Raw genomic sequence first — 23,665 nt, forward strand, 5'->3', positions numbered from 1 at the left:
CCCCTTTGATTTCCATTGAATCCATTCGCATTTGATTTGATGCACCAGGAAAAATAATTTAAACTTAAGAATGCCTAAGAAAGTGTAAATTTTTAATTCATATTGACAAGAAACATAGATGTTAACCTGTTTAACCTGTTTGGTTTTTGCTGTTTTTGAATAAAAAATTATTGCCAATGCTGAAGCGGCCTCATATGGAGCAACCCAAGTGGTGTTACTGTGGCCACATACGCCATATGCCCCAGGAGCCTCTGAAATAGTTTCAGTGGGATCACGTTCCTGCATTCGATCTGGCGAAAGCAGGTCAGCAGAGACCGCATGTGCTCGCTCGTAAGCTGCGCGGACATGGCAACCGAGTCAATCTCCATACAGAGAAAAGAGATTCTCTGCACTAGGCAGAGTTTGTTCTTCTCCCAGTTGGCCCAGATGGGCAAGGTGGTGGAGAACCAAGTCCCTGTGTTCGAAAACCTGCTCCCAAGAGGGGCTGAGGATCAGCCAGTCATCGAGATTCAGTCGGAGTTCAAGATGCGAACCCCAAGTTGCCTGAGTAGCACTAGGTCTGCCTCGACGACCTTCGTGAAGACGCGAGGAGACAGGGCCAGCCCAAATGGGAGAATGGCGTACTGGTATGCCCGCCCCTCAAAGGCAACCGTAGACAGGCTGGGCGGCCCTACTGGGCACCTCCGCGCTTCGGCTCAGGTGAAGGCTGCTGCTGCGGCCGAGCGGGAGGGGCAGGAGCGCGGCCTCTATGGGCAGCGGACTGAGGCGCCTGTTCTGGCGGCAAAGTGGAAGGAGCAGCAGGCCGCCGGGGCAGGACGTGTTTAATGTGTTTAATAGCCAGGGAGCAGTCCTCAACCGCCCCGCCGAATAGGCCAGACTGGGAGATGGGAGCATTTAGGAAGCGTGTTCTATCAGACTCACACATCTCAACCAGGTTAAGCCATAGATGGCGCTCCTTGACCACACAAGTGGACATCACCTGATCGAGAGCCTGCGCGGTCACTTTCATCGCCCGTAGGATGAGGTCAGTGGCCGCGCGCAGCTTATGCACAAAGGCAGGGTCAGCACTGCGCTCGTGCATGTCTCTGAGCATCCTGGCCTGATAAACCTGAAGGATGGACAAAACATGTAGGGCAGACGCGGCCTGGCCCGCGGCGCTATAGGCCCCGCCCACTAGTGAGGACGAGAACCTACAGGCCTCAGAAGGGTGCTTTGAGTAGCCTCGACACCCTCAGATCACCCTGACCACCAGCCAAAATACTGCCTCGCGAGGAGACAGTAGATCGGGGATGTGGTAAAGGTTCCACATATACTGAGATACTGACTCCCACTCCAGTACGGAGATCATTGAGTCTTGATCACAGCACTGCGATGGTCATGTTTCCGCAGTGAGAACATGATGCATCCATGAATGCGTGCTCGGGGTGCGTGAGGCCCAAGCACAACAAACAGCGACCATGCCCATCAGACGGACTAACATATCGACCACATCCAGGAACGGAGCACGGGCGAAAAATCGTTAAAAAGATGCAACGTGTGCAGCTCTTTTAGAGAGGAGTTTTACTCAGGCAGAGTGCTGAGACGCCCAGGGAGAACACACACACTTGCACAGATCACTGCACCGATTGGACAGGAATGCGGAACTCGCTGGAATGCGCCGTATCACCAACACTCTGGGGAGACACTTGTCTTGAAGAGATACAACACTTAGGAAGGCAAGTAGAACTCAGCTCCGAAGCAGAAACATAAATGCGTGACTGCTATGCAACGCCGTTTATCCCCACACTGTGGGGCGGGGTTGCAATAGGCAAATTCCGCAGACCCATGACATTTTCATGTCATTGGATCATTTTGATTGAGATTGAAGGCAGCTTGCTTTCTAAGCAAAACCCCCATTTGGTCAGTACCGACGTTACTAAAAAACTTTAAGTAACTTTTTTAAAATGTTCAAATATGTAAAATAACTTGGATGCCCCCTATATTAAATGTTAAATGAATGAAATGGACACTAAATAGAATAAATTATTATTATTAAACATTGTACACTAATCTACACTATTTTAATGTTGCTGTGGGACAATGTGAAAGACACCTATCAAATTCAATACATTATTGTAAATATCAGTAATATAGTGGAACAATAAAACAAAATAGATTGTTTAGAACTGTAATATTTATTGCACAGACCCCAACTGGCCATCAAATAAATCTAAAAACAAATGATGCTCCTTAAGAAAAGTATACCAAAAATAGAAAATAATAATAATAATAAAAATATATTAGCCTAATTTACATATGTACATAACCTACACTCTTTGTAGTGCACATTCAAATTCTAAAACTGTCACACAACTTCACAACTGGTAGACATACTGTAGCCTGCTTGAAGTATTTTCTTCCTCACAAAAGTAAACAGTTTAACAAGTGCCCTCAAGTCTTGTTTGTATGGCGAGCTTACCCAACTCTCTCGCGGGTATTTTCGCAATGATTGCCCGGAAAGAATCCGACTCAACTGCCGACAACGGCAGCATTTCCTCAACTATATATCTAAATAATATTTTGTTAAATTCTGTCTGTGTGAAAAGAGTTTGCGGTGGAGAGAAACCTAGTTTTGGTTGCATTAATGTCGTGGCTCTGTCTCCTCCTTTGGTAGCCGTGCTCACGTTATCCTTTGCGTTAAATTACGCCGTCTGTTATGGTGGGAAGCTGAAGGGAAAGGCTCTCTCAAAGCAGAGGTTGTCTCACTGAATAATGGACACCATTGTTTTGGCATACCAGCAGCAGGGGCGTCCATGTCCTCTTGGGCTTTAGCGCATGGCGCTCTGCTAACAGACATCTACAGAGCTGCAGGCTGGGCGACACCAAACACATTCGCCAGATTTTACAATCTCCGAGTGGAGCATGTGTCTGACTATGTACTCACCTCTACAAGTGGCCAGTAATGGGCTAGGCTTAGGTCACCATTCCACTCCACGGACTGGATATGTGCGATATTCTCCTCAGGTGAACTTCCCGGAAGCCCTGAGCTCCTCCCGCAGACACCAGTAAGTCTGCCCTATCTAGCACAGGTCCTCGTGTCTGGCTAGGTGCCACCGTGTGCCCCTCAGGGCGACCCCCACACGTGTATTTCCAACGTAAGCTTCCCTAAACAGGTGTCTTTCCCTTGGCAAGGTTGGCAGCCTTGCCCCTCCTGGGGTTAAAAATCCACCTTCGGCTGGTACCCCAGAAGTCCTTCCATATGCAGCCCTCGCGGGTCATATGTGTATTCTTAAGTTCTTCCTAAAGTTAGGCATCTTGTAGCATACTTCCAACTGGAATATGCTTCCAAGTGTACCTTGGTATTCTTGTGTTAGATGGGAGTCCTTTGTCCATACTAGTCTTACGACAGGAACCTCACATCTACGCAGGGCACTGGAAGACAGCCGAGTGGCGTGATTTTATTGAGACCCCCATTCGTCAGTCACTGACGTTACTCGGAGTGATTGAACGAAAGGGAGCGTCTAGGTTACGTATGTAACCCTCGTTCTCTGAGGAGGGAATGGAGACGTAACGTCCCTCTGCCACATCCGCTGTACCGCTGAAACTGCCGGGAATTCAGTCTTGGCTCCTCAGCAGGTAACATAATGCGAACATGCCAGCGACTTCCTGTTTATACCCACACAGTGGGGCGGAGTCCACTATGCAAATTCCGCATGCCCATGGCATTGGCACTGCCCTCGAGCACTTTCTTAGATCTCAAAGTTGATAGGCTTCTAAGCTCTCATGAAATCCAAAATGATCTAATATTTGGCTTGACATTTTAAAATGTCTTACTTTTAACATTATATATGTTATCTTTATTATATTATGAATAAAATATAAGTTTATGAGATTTGTAAATTATTGCATTCCTTTTTTAATTCACAATTTGTATAGTGTCCCAACTTTTTTGGAATCAGGTTTGTAAAATCAGGCCATCAAACATGGTAGGTCTACACACACGGAACCTGCGTGTGTGGGACAGGAAACCCAACGGCCATGACTCCTTGCACTATGTGCAACTTCTTCAACCTCGATTGAGTCAAAGCAACTATGCAAGCTTAGAGTCATTCCTTCCCATATGGAAATGTAATATATGTACATATATGTCCCTATATCTGAGTAGTGATGACATATATGTTTCATATAAGGCAATACATTTTTAGCACATATATACATTCTCACGTTATATGAAGATCTAGGTTTATACCATGCATGAAATACCCATAGAAGAATTATTATATATACATATATTAAAATTATTTATATGATGACTTTTTATATGGAACTGTATGTTAATACCATATATGTAAACAATATATGTCGACTTTATATATGTAAGTTGATCTAAACATAATATATGCAAACATTCAGTATGCTTGTATGGGATTTTATATGGATTTATATAGTGGTGTTTTAATCCTGGCCTTTCATTCTAATTTAGTTTGGGTTCAGGCTTCCGACATTAAAAGCTCCATGTGTGTTTTCTCCCCGTTGTGAGTGTACAGTTTGAGCATTTGCTTGGTCTCGTGTGAGCATCTAGTTCCCTTTCGAAAGGGAACTCGAGCTGCGTCAGCTGACGCTATGGGGAACGCCTCCAGCGTGACCGGTGTCTGATCTACTATCAAATCACAGCAATCCTATTGACCGGCGACAGCCTATGATGTCATCAAGGTGCGACCAGGAAGTATATAAGGGCGCCTTGCAAACATGACACCAGCTGCTTCGTCTTCAGGGACTGTTTTTGTCTGAATGCTTCAAGTCAAAGGTAATCCAAATTCATTTATTTTCTGCCTGGGATTAAGAGCATGCACAATCAAGCTCTTGTGGAGTCAATTGTTCAATTGTGTGTAATGTGAGCGAAGTTTTCAATCCGAGATCGCTCCATTCTCGTCTAGCGCTCTACCTGAGGGAAGAGCGTTTTTGCATCTGAGATTAGTGATGTGATCCCCGCTCACGCCGAGGCTGAGCGCGGATGCACATCACAGTCCCTCGGATGGGGTCGCCGATCGCCGCGAGGGGATGTTTCCCTCCGGCGATCTAGCGACTGACGAGATTAATCACGAATGCTTGTAGAGATGGCTGGTGAGAAGGGAAATTAATCTCTCGGCCATCCTGACCGTGTATGCTGAGCTGATGGCTGTAATGAGTGCGCTGCATGCAGGCTGCGGCCGTCATGCATGGCGCATTAGAGGAGAGATCGCTCGTTTAAACGGAACGATCAATTTCTCCTCGGCCATGAAACCGTTGGCTCAGTTGAGCTTTTCCATTCCTTCCTGATCTCCGGACTGAGATCGTGAGGGTATGGAAGAACCCATATTCAGTGTATTCACTGACATCAGCGGGTGGTAAACGCTGATGTTTGGAGGATGGGTGGATATGGGTATGTGTTCTCGCCCCGGATTGCTGTTAAGAATAATCTAGAAAGATCCGGGTAGGCGGGGACACTAAGAGCTCCAACCCTGCCATCTGAGGTTCTTTCAACTATGTTTCAAGAAGTGTAGATGGGGGGGCATACACGGCAGCGGGTCAGCCTGGTGCTACTTTTACACCATGTCGGTGTTGCAAGTATGTTGCAAGTATACTGGGAAGACCTGCTGAGGGATCTCAATCAGGGAAAATTTCCTGACGCGCTGCGCAGCTGTGTGCCATATCAGTGATAGCAGGGCCTGTGGCACAGGAGGCGAGCTGGTAAGTTCCCCCTTGTGAGGGAAACATTTATTCTTTATGTTGTGTGAGACTTCATGCTCCCTGCCGAGGGTTTGGGGATCACGGTATCGATGGAGGACACCATAGGGCCCTGTAGTTCACCTGTCCGGTGGCTAGAACGATTTTTTTAGATGCCATTATGTGGTATGTTTAGAGCTAGCTTTGCTAGGAGAAAATAGCCGCCGTTGTATGTACAGCTGTGCGAACAGTTTTTGCCTTCTCTCTGTGTGATGAAGCAGTATTGAGGCAACCGCTCATTCTTGTGGGAATGTGCTGTTGTTTTAGGCGAGTGTGCTCTCCTAATCAAACAGGAAGCTCTTAGCCCCCCCGGGTAAAGCGGTCAACGTTGCCCCTCGTGGAATTTCATAAACGGGAGGGTGAGTTCAGGCTGACGCACGAACTACAGATTTATGTCTAGCCTCGCAGGACTTGGACGGAGTATTATTGAGTTTTTTTTCGCTCCCCCGAGCCGCGGATAATACTCTTATGTAGGCTGGCCCTCTCCATCTGTTGGCCTAGGCTTTTTCGGGATGGGGGGCATTTCTTTCCAAAGAAGGAAAGTAATTATCGCCTGAGGCCCTCTGTTTGAATATTGCAGGACATTTTCTTTCACATCCCTAGTCAGCCTCCTCTTACATTAGAGTCGTCCGGCCAAGGCCAGCCCCCTTCTCTGCGTTTTGGGTTTTTTAGTAATGCAGGTTGGTGTTAAGCAGAATGAACAGCGATAGCCAGTGGTTGTGGGGCGGGGTTTGGCGTCCCACGCTTGTACGCGGGTGGGCTAGTTTTGCGAAAACCCCGCTTTCCAGAGCTTGTTGTGCCCGCCACATTGGGACTGCGTCATCGCATGGAGGACCCCGTGAGCCTCTGGGATGAAGCCAGCCCCGGGAGGGGCATGGGTTGCAAGGTGGCTGTGAGCAGCCAGCTTGGGCAGTCCTGGCAGTGGACTCTGAGCAGGAGGCCTCAGCAGGCCTCCTTGCGGGTGAGTCGCCACATCAGCAGTACCTCGTCGACAAGCAGGCCCATCATGGCCTCCCTGGGGTGAGTCCCCAGGTGGTAACTGGATGTCTAGTTCTTCGTCAGCCAAGCAGACAGCCACTGTCAGCCCGACTTGGAGCGGCCAGCATTCATCCAACCTGCCAGCGAGCATTCGTCGCTGGCATTCGTCGCTAGGGAGGCCTACAGTTAGTAGGCCTCCCTAGGCCTCCCTTGCCGGGCTTCCCTTGAGGGGGGTATTCCCGTGCTTCAGGTGTTAGACGGCAGGTAGTAGGCCTCACCAGGCCTCCCTGAGAGCCTGCTGTGGTAGCAGTAGGCCTCGTCTGGCTTCCCCCAAGGGGTTGTTCCTGGGCTTCAGTCACTGGATGACAGGTAGTAGGCCCCGCGGGGCCTCCCTGAGGGCCTGCTGGGATTCAGCAGGCCTCATCTGGCTTCCCCTGAGGGGGTACTCCAGGGCCTCGGCCACTGGGTGACAGGGATTAGGCCTCTCTCGGCCTCCCGGAGGGTGAGCCCCGGTTCCCAGTTCCTATGACAGTGAGCATGGTTGCTAGCCAGGGCGGATAGCATGGTCTGCTATCAGGTAGCAGGCCTCACCAGGCCTCCCTGATGTCGATCCCCGGCCCCAGTGCCGGCTACGAGTAGCTGGCAGGTAGTAGGCCCTGCGGGGCCTCCCTGGGGGTTCTTCTGTTGGATAGCACCGTCTGTCACCGGGCCTCTAACATTGGGCTGCCACTTGGCAATAGGGCTCTCCAGGCCGCCCTAAGACTCGCTACTGTGCGGGAGGTCTCAATCAGGCCTCCCTGGAGGCGAGCTCCGGGACCGCAGTCACTTCTGACGGTTTGCACGTCCGGCTAGCAGGTATCAGGCCTCTCCTGGCCTGCCTGTGGGTTAGCCCCCGAGCTTGGACGCTTGGTTAACCGGTTAACGTGGTGTCAGGTGTTAGGCCCCTTTTGGGCCTCCCTGAGGAGGGATTCCCGGATCCGGTCTCGGTGACAAGCTAGCCGTTAGTCCTGTGGCTTTAATAGCTGGCCTCAACGGTGCCAGGTAGAGGTTCCTTCGGGCATCCCTGGGGGGAACGAGTTCCTTGGACGGAGACACATAACTGGCTCAAGCTGACAGCTAGTGGTTCTAGCCATCAGGCTTCGGTCCTAGCCGGCAGCACCTGATGGTGGTCGCATACTCTAGCACGACGAGATGACGCTGCTGCTATGCGGTCCCTACAGGAACGGGGACCTGCATAGGTTGCCTACACCATGGTACCTATCAGGCAGGCTTAAGAGCTCCCCTCTTATGAGGGTCGGCTGTGAGCTTACGGCCGCCTGGGCCTGATCAGTTGGTCGTAGGCCCCTCGGGGCCTCCCTGTGAGATCAGCCTGTAGGCCTTCTCAGGCCTCCTGAGCACCCCTGTAAAGTATGTGCTCGGTAGATCCTAGGATCGAGCAGCTGACTCCCCTCGCTAGCAAGGGTCGGAAGGCACTACGCTGTGCGCTGTTCTCCAGGATAGCCCGTCTCTGAGGTCCGGCCTGAGGCGGACACTGCCAGTTTGCAGTCCCTCAGCTGGATGCCTCTCCAGAGGCGAGTTTCCAGAGGCTCTGTTTTTTAACAGACAGGGCGGGCCGACAGAAACGTCCCGCATAGTGACGCCAGGTCAGGCCTACCTGGTGGCATTCGGTGAAGTTCTTCCTGAATAGTGACTGGCTGGGGCGCCCTCGGGTCCCCTAGCCACATTCCCTTAAAGGAACCCCTTCTGTCGAACAGGTTGGTTCCAGGCCTTTGAGCGGCCAGGGTAGGGTACATGAAGGTGCCCCAAGGCCATGGCTCGGGCTATGACCATAGGGAATGCTGTCACTGACAATCTAATGTGACCAGAGGGGGAGTGGTTCAGGCATTTCAGTTGAATTTGCTTGTCCTGATAGTTGTCACTGCCAGTAGGCATGCACTCCCCTCGACATGGCGGCGTGGGTATATCGTTCCCCATAGCGTCAGCTGATGCAGCTCGAGTTCCCTTTCGAAAGGCAACGTCCCCGGTTACGACTGTAACCTTAGTTCCCTGAGAACAGGGAACGAGACGCTGCGTCACTTTGCCATGCCTCGGGGCCTGCCTGCGAACAGTCCCTTCAGACGAAGAAGCTGGTGTCATGTTTGCAAGGCGCCCTTATATACTTCCTGGTCACACCTTGATGACATCATAGGCTGTCGCCGGTCAATAGGATTGCTGTGATTTGATAGTAGCTCAGACACCGGTCACGCTGGAGGCGTTCCCCATAGCGTCAGCTGACGCAGCATCTCGTTCCCTGTTCTCAGGGAACTAAGGTTACAGTCGTAACCGGGGACGTTTTGCTTGGGCAGTATACACTCTTTTGTCCATTTGTTTAGGGTTGTTTGTTTAGCATGCGGCTTGTGCTCATTATTAGCCATGGCGTGTCATGTTTTGTTCTGTGTAGCATGTATCGGTTACCCTGGTACATGGGTGACATTTTTCATCCTGTCCTCTAGAGGGCAACAAAGGGAGGAAGCTGTTTTAAGGTTACGACTAGCATAGAGGAGAGGCATGGCTATGGAGCATGGGTGAAAATGCCTGGAATCACATTGGGTTTAAGAGTTAAGTGAATTGTACATTCTAATGCTTCACTATCTTATTCAAATGCACATTTTTATGTACCCATAAAAATGTTAATTCATAGTGTTTGGAAGTTTGCAGAGAAGCTTGCAGAGGCCTGTTATAGGGCTTGAGTGCACTGATACCTACTTCTTACCTGTGTTGGATTGTGCAACTGCCTAATCTAGGATTAAGGATTGTATATCTTAATTGCCTGCTGGGACTGGGACTTCTACAACACTCACATAAGAGACTTGCATTGCAGACTGTACATCACTTTCCCTCTACGGCATTTTGAATTGTTTGGTACTGTTTTTTGTTTGTGTATCACTAGTATTTTGGGTTTGGAAGTGATTTACTTTTTTTTTTGTTTACTTATAGTGTTGAGCTTTGATATTCACAATGCTGTCTTGGATTTCCATCCATGTGCTAATTGTTACTATGTTATCTAATTCAGTGGTTAAATAGATACAATTTATTTTCACTCCCACATTCAAAATCTTACAGTTAGTTTGAACACAAACTATTGGCAAAAGTGAATTCCCGTTTTTTGAGGCTTTCTTATTGTATAAAAAACTAAGGCGAGCCAGTTACAAGCATGAAGGGGTTTGTTTGTTTCGATTGTTTATTTTTGAAGTCTAATAAAAAGCCCATTAACCTTTGCACCCTTGAGTCCTTCATCTCTTGCCTCACCTGACAAAAGTTACATTATAAATATTTAATATTTTAAATGTCAATTGTTTTATACATAGTATATATTTTAAGACTCTACAACATTTTACAGTGATAGTGATTTGTCACATATATAATTTAAACATATATAATATGTGGACTAAAGATATATGCCAATATATGGAATTTCTGATGCTGTGCATATATGTGCATGTATTTTTTACTCTAAATGAGCATATTAGGATATTTCATATGAGACCTATATGTCAAAATATGTATTCTAATTTCTAATATATTTCATATATGATTTTACTTTATATATCACATATATTGATATTTCATATATACACATATATTACATTTCCGTATGGGTTCCCTCAACATGGAAGGAAACCATCACAACTGCAAAATCATCAGAAGGAACAAATCAAGACCTGTAATGTATCAGATGTATCTTTGGATGCCTTCAATGGCAAATGCAAGTAATGTACTAAGAAATACAAATTGCTCTGACAAAGGAGCTTATCAGGGATGGTTCTCCCAGGTCTTAGTCTTTGCATAACTTAATCCATCTGTACTGACCCGGTTCTTTGAACCACTTTGGCTTTGCCTCTTGCCATGCATGTTTTGTGTCTATATGTTTTAAGTCTATTTAATCTTGTCTGTGATTTAGTTCAGTAGACACTGGGCTTTTTGTCAAGGCAAAGAAGTGTGTTTTTCATGCACAGTCAATTCCGTTCCTATGGTTTATTGTTTTGTCCGAGGGAATACGCATGGATCCTGACAAGGTTAGGGCTGTGGTAGACTGGCTCATTACATATTCCCATAAGGCCCTACAGAGATTTCTGGGTTTCACCAAATTTTACAGGCGTTTCATTCGCAACTAGCTGCTCCTCTGACCACTTTGACTTTACCGGGATGGGGTTCCGGTGGTCTAATTCATAGAAAGCTGCATTTACTAACCTCAAGAGCCACTTAATTTTGGCTCCCATCCTTGTTAGTCCCTGATCTCATCAGTTCGTGGTGGAGGTTGACGTGTCAGAGGTGGGGGTAGGTGCAGTACTTTTCCCAGCATACTGCCATGAATAAGAAGATGCACCCATGCACGTTTTTTTCTCATTGTTTATAAACTGATTAATGTAATTACAATATTGCTAACATAGAGTTGTTGGTAGTCAAGTTAGCATTGTAGAAATTGCACCAGTCAGGCTCGGTTGGCTTTTTTTCCCGTCGTTATGATTTTTCACTTTCATACTGTCCGGGTTCTAAGAACATCCAACTCGACGTGCTATCCTATTTTTTTCATTGTTTCAAACACCCATCTACTCCCAAGTGCAATCTACCTGAGAAACTCATTGTTTCCACACTCACATTGGAGGTTGAATCAAAGGTCCACACGGCCTTAAAAAAGGGTGACGCCTCCTCCCGAGTGCCCACTGGGTCATTTATTTGTGCCGAAGGAATTACGGTTCAATGCTGTTCAGTGGGGTCATGATTTTAATGTATCTTGTCATCCAGGAGTCAGCCGTCAGCTTTTGGTCAAACAATGATTTTGGTGGCCCTCCGTGGCTCGTGACATTCAAGGTTTTGTATTGGCTTGCTTTGTTTGTGTCTATGGTTTGTGCCTGCCGTCTGTCCCTTTGAGACCCTGGTCCCACATAGCGCTAAATTTCTTTACCACCCTCTCTCTTTCCCAGGGCAATATGGTCATTTTGACCGTTGTGGACTGGTTCTCGAAGGCAGCACACTTTATCCCCTTGCCTAAATTACCTGTGCATTCTTGGCCTCCCGACAGACGTGGTTTCCGACTGGGGATTATTTCCACATTTTGGAGAGCGTTTTGTCAGTTATTAGGGGTAAGCATTTAATCAATCTATCTTCTGGGTTCCACCCTCAGAGTAACGGTCAAGCAGAACGAGCTAACCAGAGAGTGTTACGATGTTTGGTGTCTCAGAATCCTCCCTTTTGGAGTCAGCAACTGATTATCAAGTATTATCATGCTGTTCAGTTTGATACTGAATGACGGACAACATTTCAGTAGGAAACTTGTTTGATATTTTTGAAAAGGTATTACAAGATTATCAATTTCATCAAAAGGTTTTCTTTCACACATGAAGTTCATTTGTATGTCTTTAATCTGTCTTTTAACTGTTTTCTGTCTTTATGAATGTTTTTATGGTCTGTCTTTATGTTGCTAAAGATCTATAGGTATCAGGAAGTCTTGAGGCTTTAACTCAGACAGTGTCTTTAACCGTCTGTCATTATTCAGTCAGTATGGAGCTCAGTCAACTTCCTCTTGTTCTCGGTGAGTATTATTTCCCCGGGATGCGTTTCGGTGGAATTGCATTTAGATTATGAGTGGGATTGTGTTCATGAAATTTTTTTTATTTTCATGCTGCTCTCAGAGACTCAAGTCCAGCTCTAGTCTATGGTATATGAGTGAAGGACAAGCTTGAGAGAGCAAGTGTGCAGTTAGTGCTGTTTTTGAAAGAGAAATGCACTTTGCTGTGTTTGGGTCAGTCTGTTTGTTCAGTCACTTGGTTTAATGCTTTGCAATGGTGTTTTATAGAGTTTTCTATCTATGATGCAATAAGTAGATATTCACTAGTTAGTCTTCACTAGATATGTATTGGTTAGTCTTCACACTTTAGAAAGGTTTTACAGAAACACTCATCCAGGTAACTCTCAATCTCCGAAATTAGACATTTCTGTGTTGTGAAGCTGATAAACATGTAAGAGGGAAATCATGATGTTTCACAAGGAAAGTAAGAATATACAGGTCCTTCTCAAAAAAAATTGTATATTGTGAAAAAGTTCATTATTTTCCATAATGTAATGATTTTTTTTTAACTTTCATATATTTTAGATTCATTGCACACCAACTAAAATATTTCAGGTCTTTTATTGTTTTAATACTGATGATTATAAAAAAAGAAAAGAAATAGCATATCATGAAAAGGTTCTCTAAAGGAGCTATTAACCTAATCATCTGAATCAACTAATTAACTCTAAACAAAAAGATTCCTGAGGCTTTTAAAAACTCCCAGCCTGGTTCATTACTCAAAACTGCAATCATGGGTAAGATTGCCGACCTGACTGCTGTCCAGAAGGCCATCATTGACATCGTTTCTGAACGAATAGGCTGTTCCCAGAGTGCTGTATCAAGGCACTTCAGTCTGTGGGAAGGAAAAAGTGTGGCAAAAAATGGACTCTGAGGAAGATTGTGGAGAAGGACCGATTCCAGACCTTGGGGGACCTGCGGAGGCAGTGGACTGAGTCTGGAGTAGGCAGTGGACCCAGAGCCACCGTGCACAGGCGTGTGCAGGAAATGGGCTACAGGTGCCGTATTCCCCAGGTCAAGCCACTTTTAGGCTACAGAGAAGCAGCACTGGACTGTTGCTCAGTGTTCCAAAGTACTTTTTTCGTCATTCGGAAATCCAGGTGCCAGAGTCTGGAGAACCTCTCCCCAGTCTGAAATGCTAAAATGCCTGAAGTCCAGTGTCAAGTACCCACAGTCAGTGATGGGCTGGGGTGCCATGTCAGCTGCTGGTGTTGGTCCACTGTGTTTTATCAAGGGCAGGGTCAATGCAGCTAGCTATCAGGAGATTTTGGAGCACTACATGCTTCCATCTGCTGAAAAGCTTTATGGAGATGAAGATTTGTCTCCTGACATGAACCCCATAGAGAATCTGTGGGATATTGTGAAGAGAAAGTTGAGAGACGCAAGACCCAACACTCTGGATGAGCTTAAGGCCGCTATCGAAGCATCCTGGGCCTCCAAAACACCTCAGCAGTGCCACAGGCTGATCGCCTCCATGCCACGCCGCACTGAAGCAGTCATTTCTGCAAAAGGATTCCCGACCAATTATTGAGTGCATAACTGAATAAGGTTGACTTTTTTGTATTAAAAACACTTTTCTTTTATTGGTCGGATGAAATATGCTAATTTTTTTGAGATTTTGGGTTTTCATGAGCTGTATACCAAAATCATCAGTATAAAAGACCTGGAATATTTCAGTTGGTGTGCAATGAATCTAAAATATATGAAAGTTAAATTTTTATCATTACATTATGGAAAATAATGAACTTTATCACAATATGTAATTTTTTGAGAAGGGCCTGTATCTATAAAATACCTTAAGTATAATACAAAGTTGGATCAGCTAAATGTTCACTGTAATGAATGTTACATTTTCCAGTATTTGTCTGAGCTGTCACTTTGGTAGCTTACCAGTGTAGTAGATTTTTCTAAATAAATAATTTTGACAGAGTTCTTATGAAGATAAGAATTTACTGAAGGTATCAGAGCAGCACATTCTTCAGTGTTGATGCTTGTATTTAGAAAATCTGAACACAAATTTCTGACATTTAAACCTAAAGCTAATTAACAAGTAAACAACATCATGGGTTGCCTCATGGGAGACTTTTGCAATAAGATAAAAGAAAAAAATATCAATGGATGAGTTTGATGATCTTTATAGAAACATTTAGACATACACAATCATTCATGTTTATTTATTTATTTATTTATTTATTTATTTATTTGTTTATTTATACTTTGTATTTTAGTGCTGATTTCAGTCATCCACTCTGAAAACACTGAAGGTGAGAGAATTTGATTAATACATTTAATACATTGCGTGTCCCCCGCAATTTTAATAATGTATTTTCGTCCCCCGCACTTTTACTGGGTCTCACCGATCCTAGTCGACCCGCTCCGACCGAGATTCGGACCGGCGTTAAAGACAGCTGTCATCAACCTCGGTTGATAGTGCGCTTCTTGGGACACGGCCCATGGCAAGTGTATTAACATAGAAACCAATGTGAGTACAGCACATTCAGGGACAAAAAATGCATGTATGACCTGTCATTTTATTCGTATTTAAATATGAAGAGGGCGACTTTCTCACAGAAAGTCCAAAAGTGGATTCGTAGAAGTAATACACTGTCACGCTGGAGCTGCAGCTGAAGGAAAACAATCGTTATGAATGATGAAACATGACGATGACAATCAGACGATTGCGACAATATGCTTTGTGTGTTTTTCAATGTAGGCTATTTATTGACAATAAGTATATCATATGAATAATGCAGTGCTAACTGACAGCTTTTTTAATGTTTAGTATCTTCTGCTCACCAAGGCTGCATTTATTTAATCAAAAATACAGTTAAAAAAGTAATTGTGAAATATTATTAAAAATTAAAAACAGCTTTTTTCTATGTGAATATATAGTAGGCCTAGTGTAATTCATCCCTGTGATCAAAGCTGAATTTATCATCATTACTCCAGTCTTCAAAGATCCTTCACTAGTCATTCTCATATGAGGATTTTATAATCAAGAAACATTTTTGATTTTTATCTGTGTTGAAAACAGTTGTGCTGCTTAAAAATGTTGTGGAAACCATGATACATTTCATTTTTCAGGATTCTTTGATGAATAGAAAGTTCAATGCACAGCATTTATTTGCACTTATTAAATAAATTATTATCTTTTGTAATATTAAAAATATCACTTGTGATCAGTTTAATGCATGTCTGATCAATAAAAGTATTAATTTCTCTCTTTTTTTTTAATTTTTTACCACAAATGTTTGAATGGTTTCCACAAAAATTAAGCAGCACCATGAGCAGCAAAACTGTTTTCAACATTGATAATCATCATAAATGTGTGTTGATCATCAGATCCTCATATGAGAGTGATTAGTGAAGGATCATGTGACACTGAAGACTGGAGTAATGATGATAAATTCAGCTTTGATCACAGGAATTAATTGCACTTTACTATATATTGACATAGAGAACAGCTGATTTACATCAGAATAATATTTCACTGTATTACCATTTTTACAATAACTTTTTTTTTACATTGCATAAAATCTATGGAGACTTAATGCACAAGTGTTTGTAGTAGGCTACATAAACCAATCATACAATTGGCATAAAATATATTAGAAAAAAATTATAGATATTAGTAGTTATTGTTCAGCAGTGTATTGGATATATTACCGAATTAAAAGCAAGAGATGCGATAAATTATATCGGTCAAAAAAAGAAAAGGTATTTCGATGACGTTTCTGTCCCCCTCACTTCTGAAAAGATGGCTACGCCCCTGCTTGTAACCCTCACTCCCTGAAGGAGGAATGGAAATGTATGTTGGACGTCACTGACGAATTGGGATCACTTTTATGAGACCCTGTCAGCTTTGAATGAATAGTGAATGGGCCAATGGCCATTGCTATGCGAGATTTGTATCTCACACTGCAGGTATAAACAGGAAACGGATGCAGCACACATTTGTGATCAATCAATCAATCAATCAATCAATCAATCAATCAATCAATCAATCAATCAATCAATCAATGTTTATTTATAGAGCACATTTAAACACAACCAAGGTTGACCAAAGTGCTGTACAAGGTATACAAGAAAAGAAAGTAAAACAAGAAAATAAAGAAGTAAAAGAACAAGAACATGCACGCAAACAAACAATCAACAATAAACAAGTAGAGCCAAGATAGCATACTAAGCAGTGTTAAAAGCCAATGAAAATAAATGTCTTGAGATAAAATTTAAACATTTTTAGAGCAGGAGCGAGCCTAATATAGGGGGGAAGGCTATTCCAAAGTTGGCAATAGCGAAAGCACGATCGCCGCAATTTTTAAGTCCAACTCTAGGTACTGTCAGTAGGCCACGATCACGTGATCTCAAGTCTCTTGTCTGGCTATATGGAGCTAACAGATCAGTAAGATAGCGAGGTGCTAGGTCACTGAGGGCTTTATAAACAAATAACAAAATGTTAAAGTCAACCGTGGGGGTCACAACACATGGAACCCAGCCTAACACAAATTCCACCAATACATATGAGTGTTACACTTGGTGTCAGACACTCCGCCATGTCTGACTACCACGGGTTGTAGAGGAACTCAACAGGGTTCGCCAGGGTTCACTGGGGAACTCGACTGGAGCCTTTCAGTGCACGTATCCGGTCCATGAGGAGGGGAATAGCACAGCAAGCCGACGCACGGGTGTTACTCTCTATTTGAAGCAAGCACATGGGAAGAAACCAACTCTTCACCGAAGCTATGGTTAGTAACATATCAAGGCCAGGCACTCAGGATTTCCTGAGAGTTACCCGCCCCGAATTCCATGCACGATTCATCGACCAAAAATGCCTGTAGGTCCCCCTACCCTCTTGATGGAAGCCAATGCAAAGGGAGCTCAGTGTAGTACTGTTAGCAACAGAGATTAGTCCCAAGAGGGTATAGAGTGAGGGTGAGACGGATTTAATCTCCTCGTACCCTTCAGGAACCTGACGTTCAGATCGTGCTTCACTAAGGACTTACTACACAACCATGTCATGACTTACTACACAACTTACTACACAACCATGTCTTACTACACAACCATGCCAGTATGGAGCAACCAACAGGACCTGCTCCTCATCCTCCCTGACCTTGCACAGTATGGGGGGAAACGCATATTCGCATAGGCTGGCTGTGTGTCAGTGCATCCGAGCCGAAGGTCCCCTCGATCAGGGAATAAAACAACTGGCATTGAGACGTGTCCGGGGTGGCAAACAGGTCTACCTGTGCGGTCCCAAAGTGACTCCAGATCAGATGGACCACTTGTGGATGGAGTCTCCACTCTCCCGGGAACACTGGAGCTCGTTGGCTGCAAGATTGAGCAGGCAAGGAATGTGAGTGAATGTGACTGAACTTGCCCGTTCTCTATACACTCGAATCTGATAGGGGCTCCCACAAGTGATCCCAAGTCATCGGTGACATCCAACATACTTCGAACGTGACTGACTGAAAAGGAACAGTAAATTATGCATAATTACATGAAACTAACCCTCAACCAAACCACATTTTTTATAAGGATTCATAATCATGAAAAGAATGTTCTTAAAACATATAAAACTTATCATTAAAAAAGTTAGGATTACGTTTAATCTGTCTTAAATGCCCAAAGGTATATTCAAACGTACAAACTTGTTTTTAACTTCTTTCTGACATAGGTAAATACTACTGTTATAGAACAGAGACTGAAGGATCACGCAGATCAAACATCAGTGATGAAGTTAGACTGAGAGTATCAGGTGAGTTTGATCATCTCTTCATAAACATGTGTTTAACGTATTACTAATGAGTGATTTCTCAATTTCAGTTCCCATAGCAGTTTTAAGTGTTTCTCCTCAGAAGTGGTTGACTGAAGGAGATTCAGTGAATCTGATCTGTGAGGTTCATTACGCGTCTACAGGCTGGACATTCAGCTGGTTCACTGTAACTGTCTCATCAGGTCAGTTACAATGTGCTTCATCTGAATTAACTGCTTTTATTGAAGTTAAATATATCATTTAATATGTCTGAATCTAGACACAGATTGGATATGTATGGCACATGCTTTGTTGCAAAAATTTCCATGGGAACCAAACAGTGAGACCCAATTTGAGAACCCAGTCTTCCATTACCAGTCATTCCTCTGTAACACCATAAAAGCATTGATCAAACCCTGATTAAAACAACCTGAAAACACTGGGTTATACCAATATAACCTATATATGGGTCATAACAATATAACAAGGTTCAAGTTTTGTCACAAATGTAATTTATAAGGGCCAGATAGAAGTAGTTCCTTAAGGTGTTAACTACACATTCTCACATTCTACAGAGAGCAGAAATCGTTATGACCTTTCTGACAGCAGCAGAGGAGCTGGAGGAAAATACACTGTCAGTTCTGCTGGACTAAATCACACAGGAGTCTATGGGTGCAAAGCAGAGAGAAGAAAACCAGCCTATGAAATACGGTACAGCAACACACAACTACTGTGGGTCGCTGGTGAGTTTGCACATATGGTTTAAATGATTGATTCATGTTTAATAAAGATAATTTGCAAATCATAGCTGTAATTGCCTTGTCAGGTGTTTCTCCTCCAGTGTCTCTGATCATCAATACCAACAGAAGTCAACACTTCACATTGGTCTCTCTCTCTCTGAGCTGTGAGGACCAGAGTAACTCTGATGGATGGACAGTGAGAAGATACACAGACATTTGGGGGCTGGAATATTGTTCATCACAGTGGGGATTAAAAACAGGATCTAAATGTACAATCAGATCCACCAGCACATCAGACACTGGAGTTTACTGGTGTCAGTCTGAATCTGGAGAGAAATCTCATCCTGTTAATATCACTGTACACTGTGAGTCTGTGCTTCTGTATTTATTCATTTCACTGACAGTTTACAATCAATGCATAAACAGGTTGATTAAACACGAGCCGAAATCATCAGTGGACGATTAGATACTAATGCAAGCAAACAGCCAGAGCATCATAGCAATACACTCAAAAACCAGTGCGCAGTGGAAAATAAAAGTCTGGGGTTTGTCATTTTGTCTCATTTTTATGTTACCATTTTTTGTTCATTTATTGCTTGTTCCCTGTGTTTCTGTAGCTGGTGTGATTCTGGAGAGTCCTGTTCAACCTGTGACTGAAGGAGATAATCTGACTCTACGCTGTTTATATCAGTTTCCAAGCCCATCAATCCTCAAAGCTGATTTCTATAAAGATGAATCACTCATCCAGAATCAAACTACAGAGATGATCATCCCTGCTGTCTCAAAGTCTCATGAGGGTTTCTACTACTGCAAACACTCAAAGAGAGGAGAGTCGCCCAAGAGCTGGATCTCAGTCAGAGGTGAGAGGAAGAATTATAAACACAGTTGAAATGTTCCTGTACAATTAACTGCAATAATATACATGTATCTCAATTTCTCCAGCCTCAAAATCGGATGGTCTCAATCCTATGATAATTGGAGTGACTTCAGGACTGGCTGCTGTATTTTTTATCATTGTCTTCTTGGTCCTGCTGTGGTGCTATAGAAACAACAAAGGTTAGTCATTTGACATATTAAAATTTAGTGACAGATTTACTGACTCTGTTCCTAAAGCTTGTGAGTTGCCTACATCAGAAGAACCTACATCAGTCTAAGGTATTTTTCTGGTCTTAGCTCATCTACTAACCTGGTAAATCTGGTATGTTTGCTGGCAGTAGAGGATTTCCAGCTGGTCCGTCTGGGAGACCATCTTAAATTAGTCTTATGCTTAGAAGTATTGATACAAATATTTATGTAATCTGTATTGAAATAATTTAAACACATTCGACTCATACAGCGATGCACAGAGTTAGGCCCAATCCCATTCTATATTATACCCCCTTCTCCTACCCCTACCCCTACGCCTACCCTTTCCCCCTGAAAGTAAGTGGCATGGCATAGGGGTGAAAATATTCCAATGAGAAATGGGACACCACTACTACACCATCACACCTCATCATACCTTGTTTCTTTTATTAATGTTCTGTAACATTTACACAGTTTGAACATTTACATTTAATAATTTAGCAGACGTTTTTATCCAAAGCGGCTTACAAATGAGGAAAGCAATAGAAGCAACTAAACAAACAAGGGCAACAACATGCAAGTGCTTTAACAAGTCTCAGTAAATCAAGCACAGTACACATAAAAATTTGTGTATATTTTTTTAAATAAACAAACAAACAGAAAATTTAATTGGATAGTTAATTGCTAGTCTTTATTGGTCAGGTGCAGGTGGAAAAGATGTATCTTAAGATATTTTTTGAAAATGGCAACAGACTCGGCGGCTCGAATTGAGATCATCAGGTGGGAAAGGTCCAGGAAAAGGTCTGTGAGAGGGATTTCATGCCTCTTTAGGATGGAACCACGAGGAACCACAGAACGTAATCTTCTGGAAGGTGTGTAAAGGCTGCAACATACTCCACAAGAACAGAGGAAAAAAGTTCTCGCTCCCAGGGCTGCGTGAACAAAATGATGTCAATTTGTTCTCGCAGCCCTGGTTTGGGAGTTCTCGCAGCTTGTTCTTGACACATCGCCTGAGCAGTACTATTTTCTTGCTGGTGTCCGAGAAATATTGTGTGATTGGTCATACATTTAAAGTGGGCGTGGTTAATGCGGAGAAATGCAGATGATCGGCACCTGCTTTTCTCGTGAAGTATGGAATGTACTGCCAGAACAAACTTTTTTCTTGTTCTTGCCACCTCAAGAAAACGAACACATTTCTTTGAGAAATGTGAGTATGAGAGCATGTTCCAAGCTTTAGTTTGAACAAGCGAGTCTAGGTATATTGGTGCAGAGCTGGAGGTTGCTTTGCATGCGAGCACCAGTGCCTTGAATTTGATGCAAGCGGCCATTGGCCGCCAGTGCAGTTTGATGAAGAGGCGTGATATGCGCTCTCTTCGGCTCGTAAAAGACCTCTCTCGCCACTGCATTCTGGATCAGCTGCAAGGGTTTGATAGTGCATGCTGGAAGGCCAGCTAGAAGAGCATTACAATAGTCCAGTCTGGAGAGAACAAGAGCTTGGGCCAGGCGTTGAGCTGCCTGTTCTGCTGTCCTGGAAGAAGTTATGGTTGATGAACCTAGCTGAATGGAGAATGAATGAATTGCTGGGGTGGCTGAATGAAGTGCTGGGGTGGTTGAGACCACAAGTAGTTATGTCTTTGTCTTTTACTTTACTTGTCTTTTAAGATTGAGTTGATGCTCCTTCATCCAGCTAGAAATGTCTGTGAGGCAGGCAGCGATACAAACACTGATATGAACAGCAATGAAGTGCTTAGGCTATATCTAACAGAAATCAGCCACGAGAACATATAACAAATTAGGTCACTCCCAACATTGTTTAACGTATGAGCTATCGAGCAAAAAATAAAACAAAATGATACAGAATGATACAGAACATACAAGACTGGTGAAGCCAAGTCAGTTCACATTTACATTTTACATTTATGCATTTAGCGACTTACAACTCATGAGTACAAGTAGCGATCCATCAAGAAGAGGCAAAGAATACGCAAAACGTGCCCTAAATACCAAGATTTGTATACTACTCAGAGTAGCAAAAAACAGAAAAGGGAAGAAGAAAAGAGAAATAGAGGAGGAAGAGGGGTTTTTTATGATAAGGTTAAGTGCTCATGAAAGAGATGAGTTTTTACCTGTCTTTTGAATGAAGCGAGTAATTCTGTTGTGCGTATGAAGAACGGAAGATCGTTCCACCAAGCAGGAACAACGAAAGAAAAAGTCCTGGAGAGGGATTTCATGCCTCTCTGTGATGGTACCACAAGCCTTCACTCATTAGCTGAGCGAAGGCTTCTGGTGGGGGTGTAGACTCGTAGGAGTGAATCGAAGTATGCGGGTGCTGACCTTGTAGAAGATCCATAAGCAAGAGTCAGAGCTTTGAATTCTATCCGGGCAGTGAATGGTAGCCGATGCAGAGATATGAATAGAGGTGTGACATGAGCAATTTTGGGTTCATTGAATATAAGACGTGCCGCAGCGTTCTGGATCAAGAGCTTGGGTTGTTGCCTTGTTGCCTTGCAGTTGTTGCCTTGGAGATGAAAGAGTTTACAGACAACACATGATATAAATCATCATTTGTGTTATGAAGAATGACCAGGTTTTTTTTTTTTTTTTTTTTTACTGAATTATTTATTTATTTATTAATGAATGTCTTCTTAATGTTGTCTTAATAGTGCACATCAATTAAATGGCTGTCTACAGCGAAACTTGTATCCAGGCAACACATAAGTGATCGATCCAGAAGCACCATCCCTTCATGCATTTCATACTTCACTTCATAGCAGCACGGTAGTTGGTGTATGCAGGGAAATTCCTCATACCCCTCTGTTCGAAGTGTGATTCTGAAAAATCTTTGTTTGAAGGGCTATCTGGCCCTTTCCACTTAAGCCAAAAGAGAATCGAGACACCCCTAACTCTTCATGTGAACATGCAAAACGAAGGGGTGGGGGAAAGTAAAAGGCTAAGGGGTAGAAATAGGATTGGGCCTAAAAGCGCTCCAAATTAGTAATTTATCAGGTTTTAACTGCTGCATATGAAGACAGCAGGCAGTGAGGCATATAAGATTGTGGATCACAAACATAATGTGAATAAATAAAAACATGTCACTAAATACTTTGTCATTCTCAAACATGCACAGTATAGCATGAAAGAGATTAAACATCAGTTTTTCTCAAAACATTTTGTGTTTGACTAGGTGTAAGATCTGAATCTCCCTCTACTGTCAGTCAACAGCAGAACACAGGTCAGACATCAGAGCAGAAGCAGATTGAAGCCGGATACAACACGCCGCTCTCCGGTCAGTCTTTACCCATTTATAAATACACATAAATCTTCACAAGCCATAAAAGACACCTAACTTTTAACTAACAGGAAAGATCCCATAACTAGATAGTATTTCACTCTTCTAAAAGTTATCATGACATTTTGTGTCTTACATACACCGATCAGGCATAAAATTATGAGGTGAAGTAAATAACTCTTGATTTTCTCTTCATTGGGTGCGTGTGGGTGGGATATGTTAGGCTGCAGGTGAACATTTTGTCCTCTAAGTTGATGTGTTAGAAGCAGGAAAACTGGGCAAGCATAAGTTTTTGAGAAGGGCCAAATTGTAATGGCTAGACAACTGTGTCAGAGCATCTCCAAAACTGCAGCTTTTGAGGGGTGTTCTGTGTCTGCAGTGGTCAGTATCTATTAAAAGTATCTAAGGAAGGAACAGTGGTGAACCGCAATAGGGTAATAGGCATAGCCGCAGACCAGTCAGGATGTCCATGCTGACCCGTCCAC

The 23,665-nt window shown here is 43.6% G+C and overlaps 1 protein-coding gene across 1 annotated transcript in view; it reads left to right on the plus strand.

Annotated features, from left to right (window-relative positions):
* LOC137049037 (uncharacterized) overlaps positions 1 to 23,237 on the plus strand; it is a 42,989-nt gene extending 19,752 nt beyond the window's left edge. The window contains exons 10-21 of the mRNA XM_067427436.1: positions 396 to 810; positions 2,833 to 3,044; positions 6,349 to 6,425; positions 6,534 to 6,706; positions 8,219 to 8,366; positions 18,009 to 18,089; positions 18,158 to 18,289; positions 18,662 to 18,829; positions 18,913 to 19,191; positions 19,444 to 19,710; positions 19,769 to 19,882; positions 23,107 to 23,237. Of these exons, the coding sequence (XP_067283537.1) occupies positions 396 to 810; positions 2,833 to 3,044; positions 6,349 to 6,425; positions 6,534 to 6,706; positions 8,219 to 8,366; positions 18,009 to 18,089; positions 18,158 to 18,289; positions 18,662 to 18,829; positions 18,913 to 19,191; positions 19,444 to 19,710; positions 19,769 to 19,882; positions 23,107 to 23,237 (2,197 nt within the window). The remainder of the gene's footprint in view (positions 1 to 395; positions 811 to 2,832; positions 3,045 to 6,348; positions 6,426 to 6,533; positions 6,707 to 8,218; positions 8,367 to 18,008; positions 18,090 to 18,157; positions 18,290 to 18,661; positions 18,830 to 18,912; positions 19,192 to 19,443; positions 19,711 to 19,768; positions 19,883 to 23,106) is intronic.
* The last annotated feature ends 428 nt before the right edge of the window (positions 23,238 to 23,665 follow it).

This window comes from Pseudorasbora parva, chromosome 2 (genome assembly GCF_024679245.1).
Source record: "Pseudorasbora parva isolate DD20220531a chromosome 2, ASM2467924v1, whole genome shotgun sequence".
Taxonomy (NCBI): Eukaryota; Metazoa; Chordata; class Actinopteri; order Cypriniformes; family Gobionidae; genus Pseudorasbora; species Pseudorasbora parva.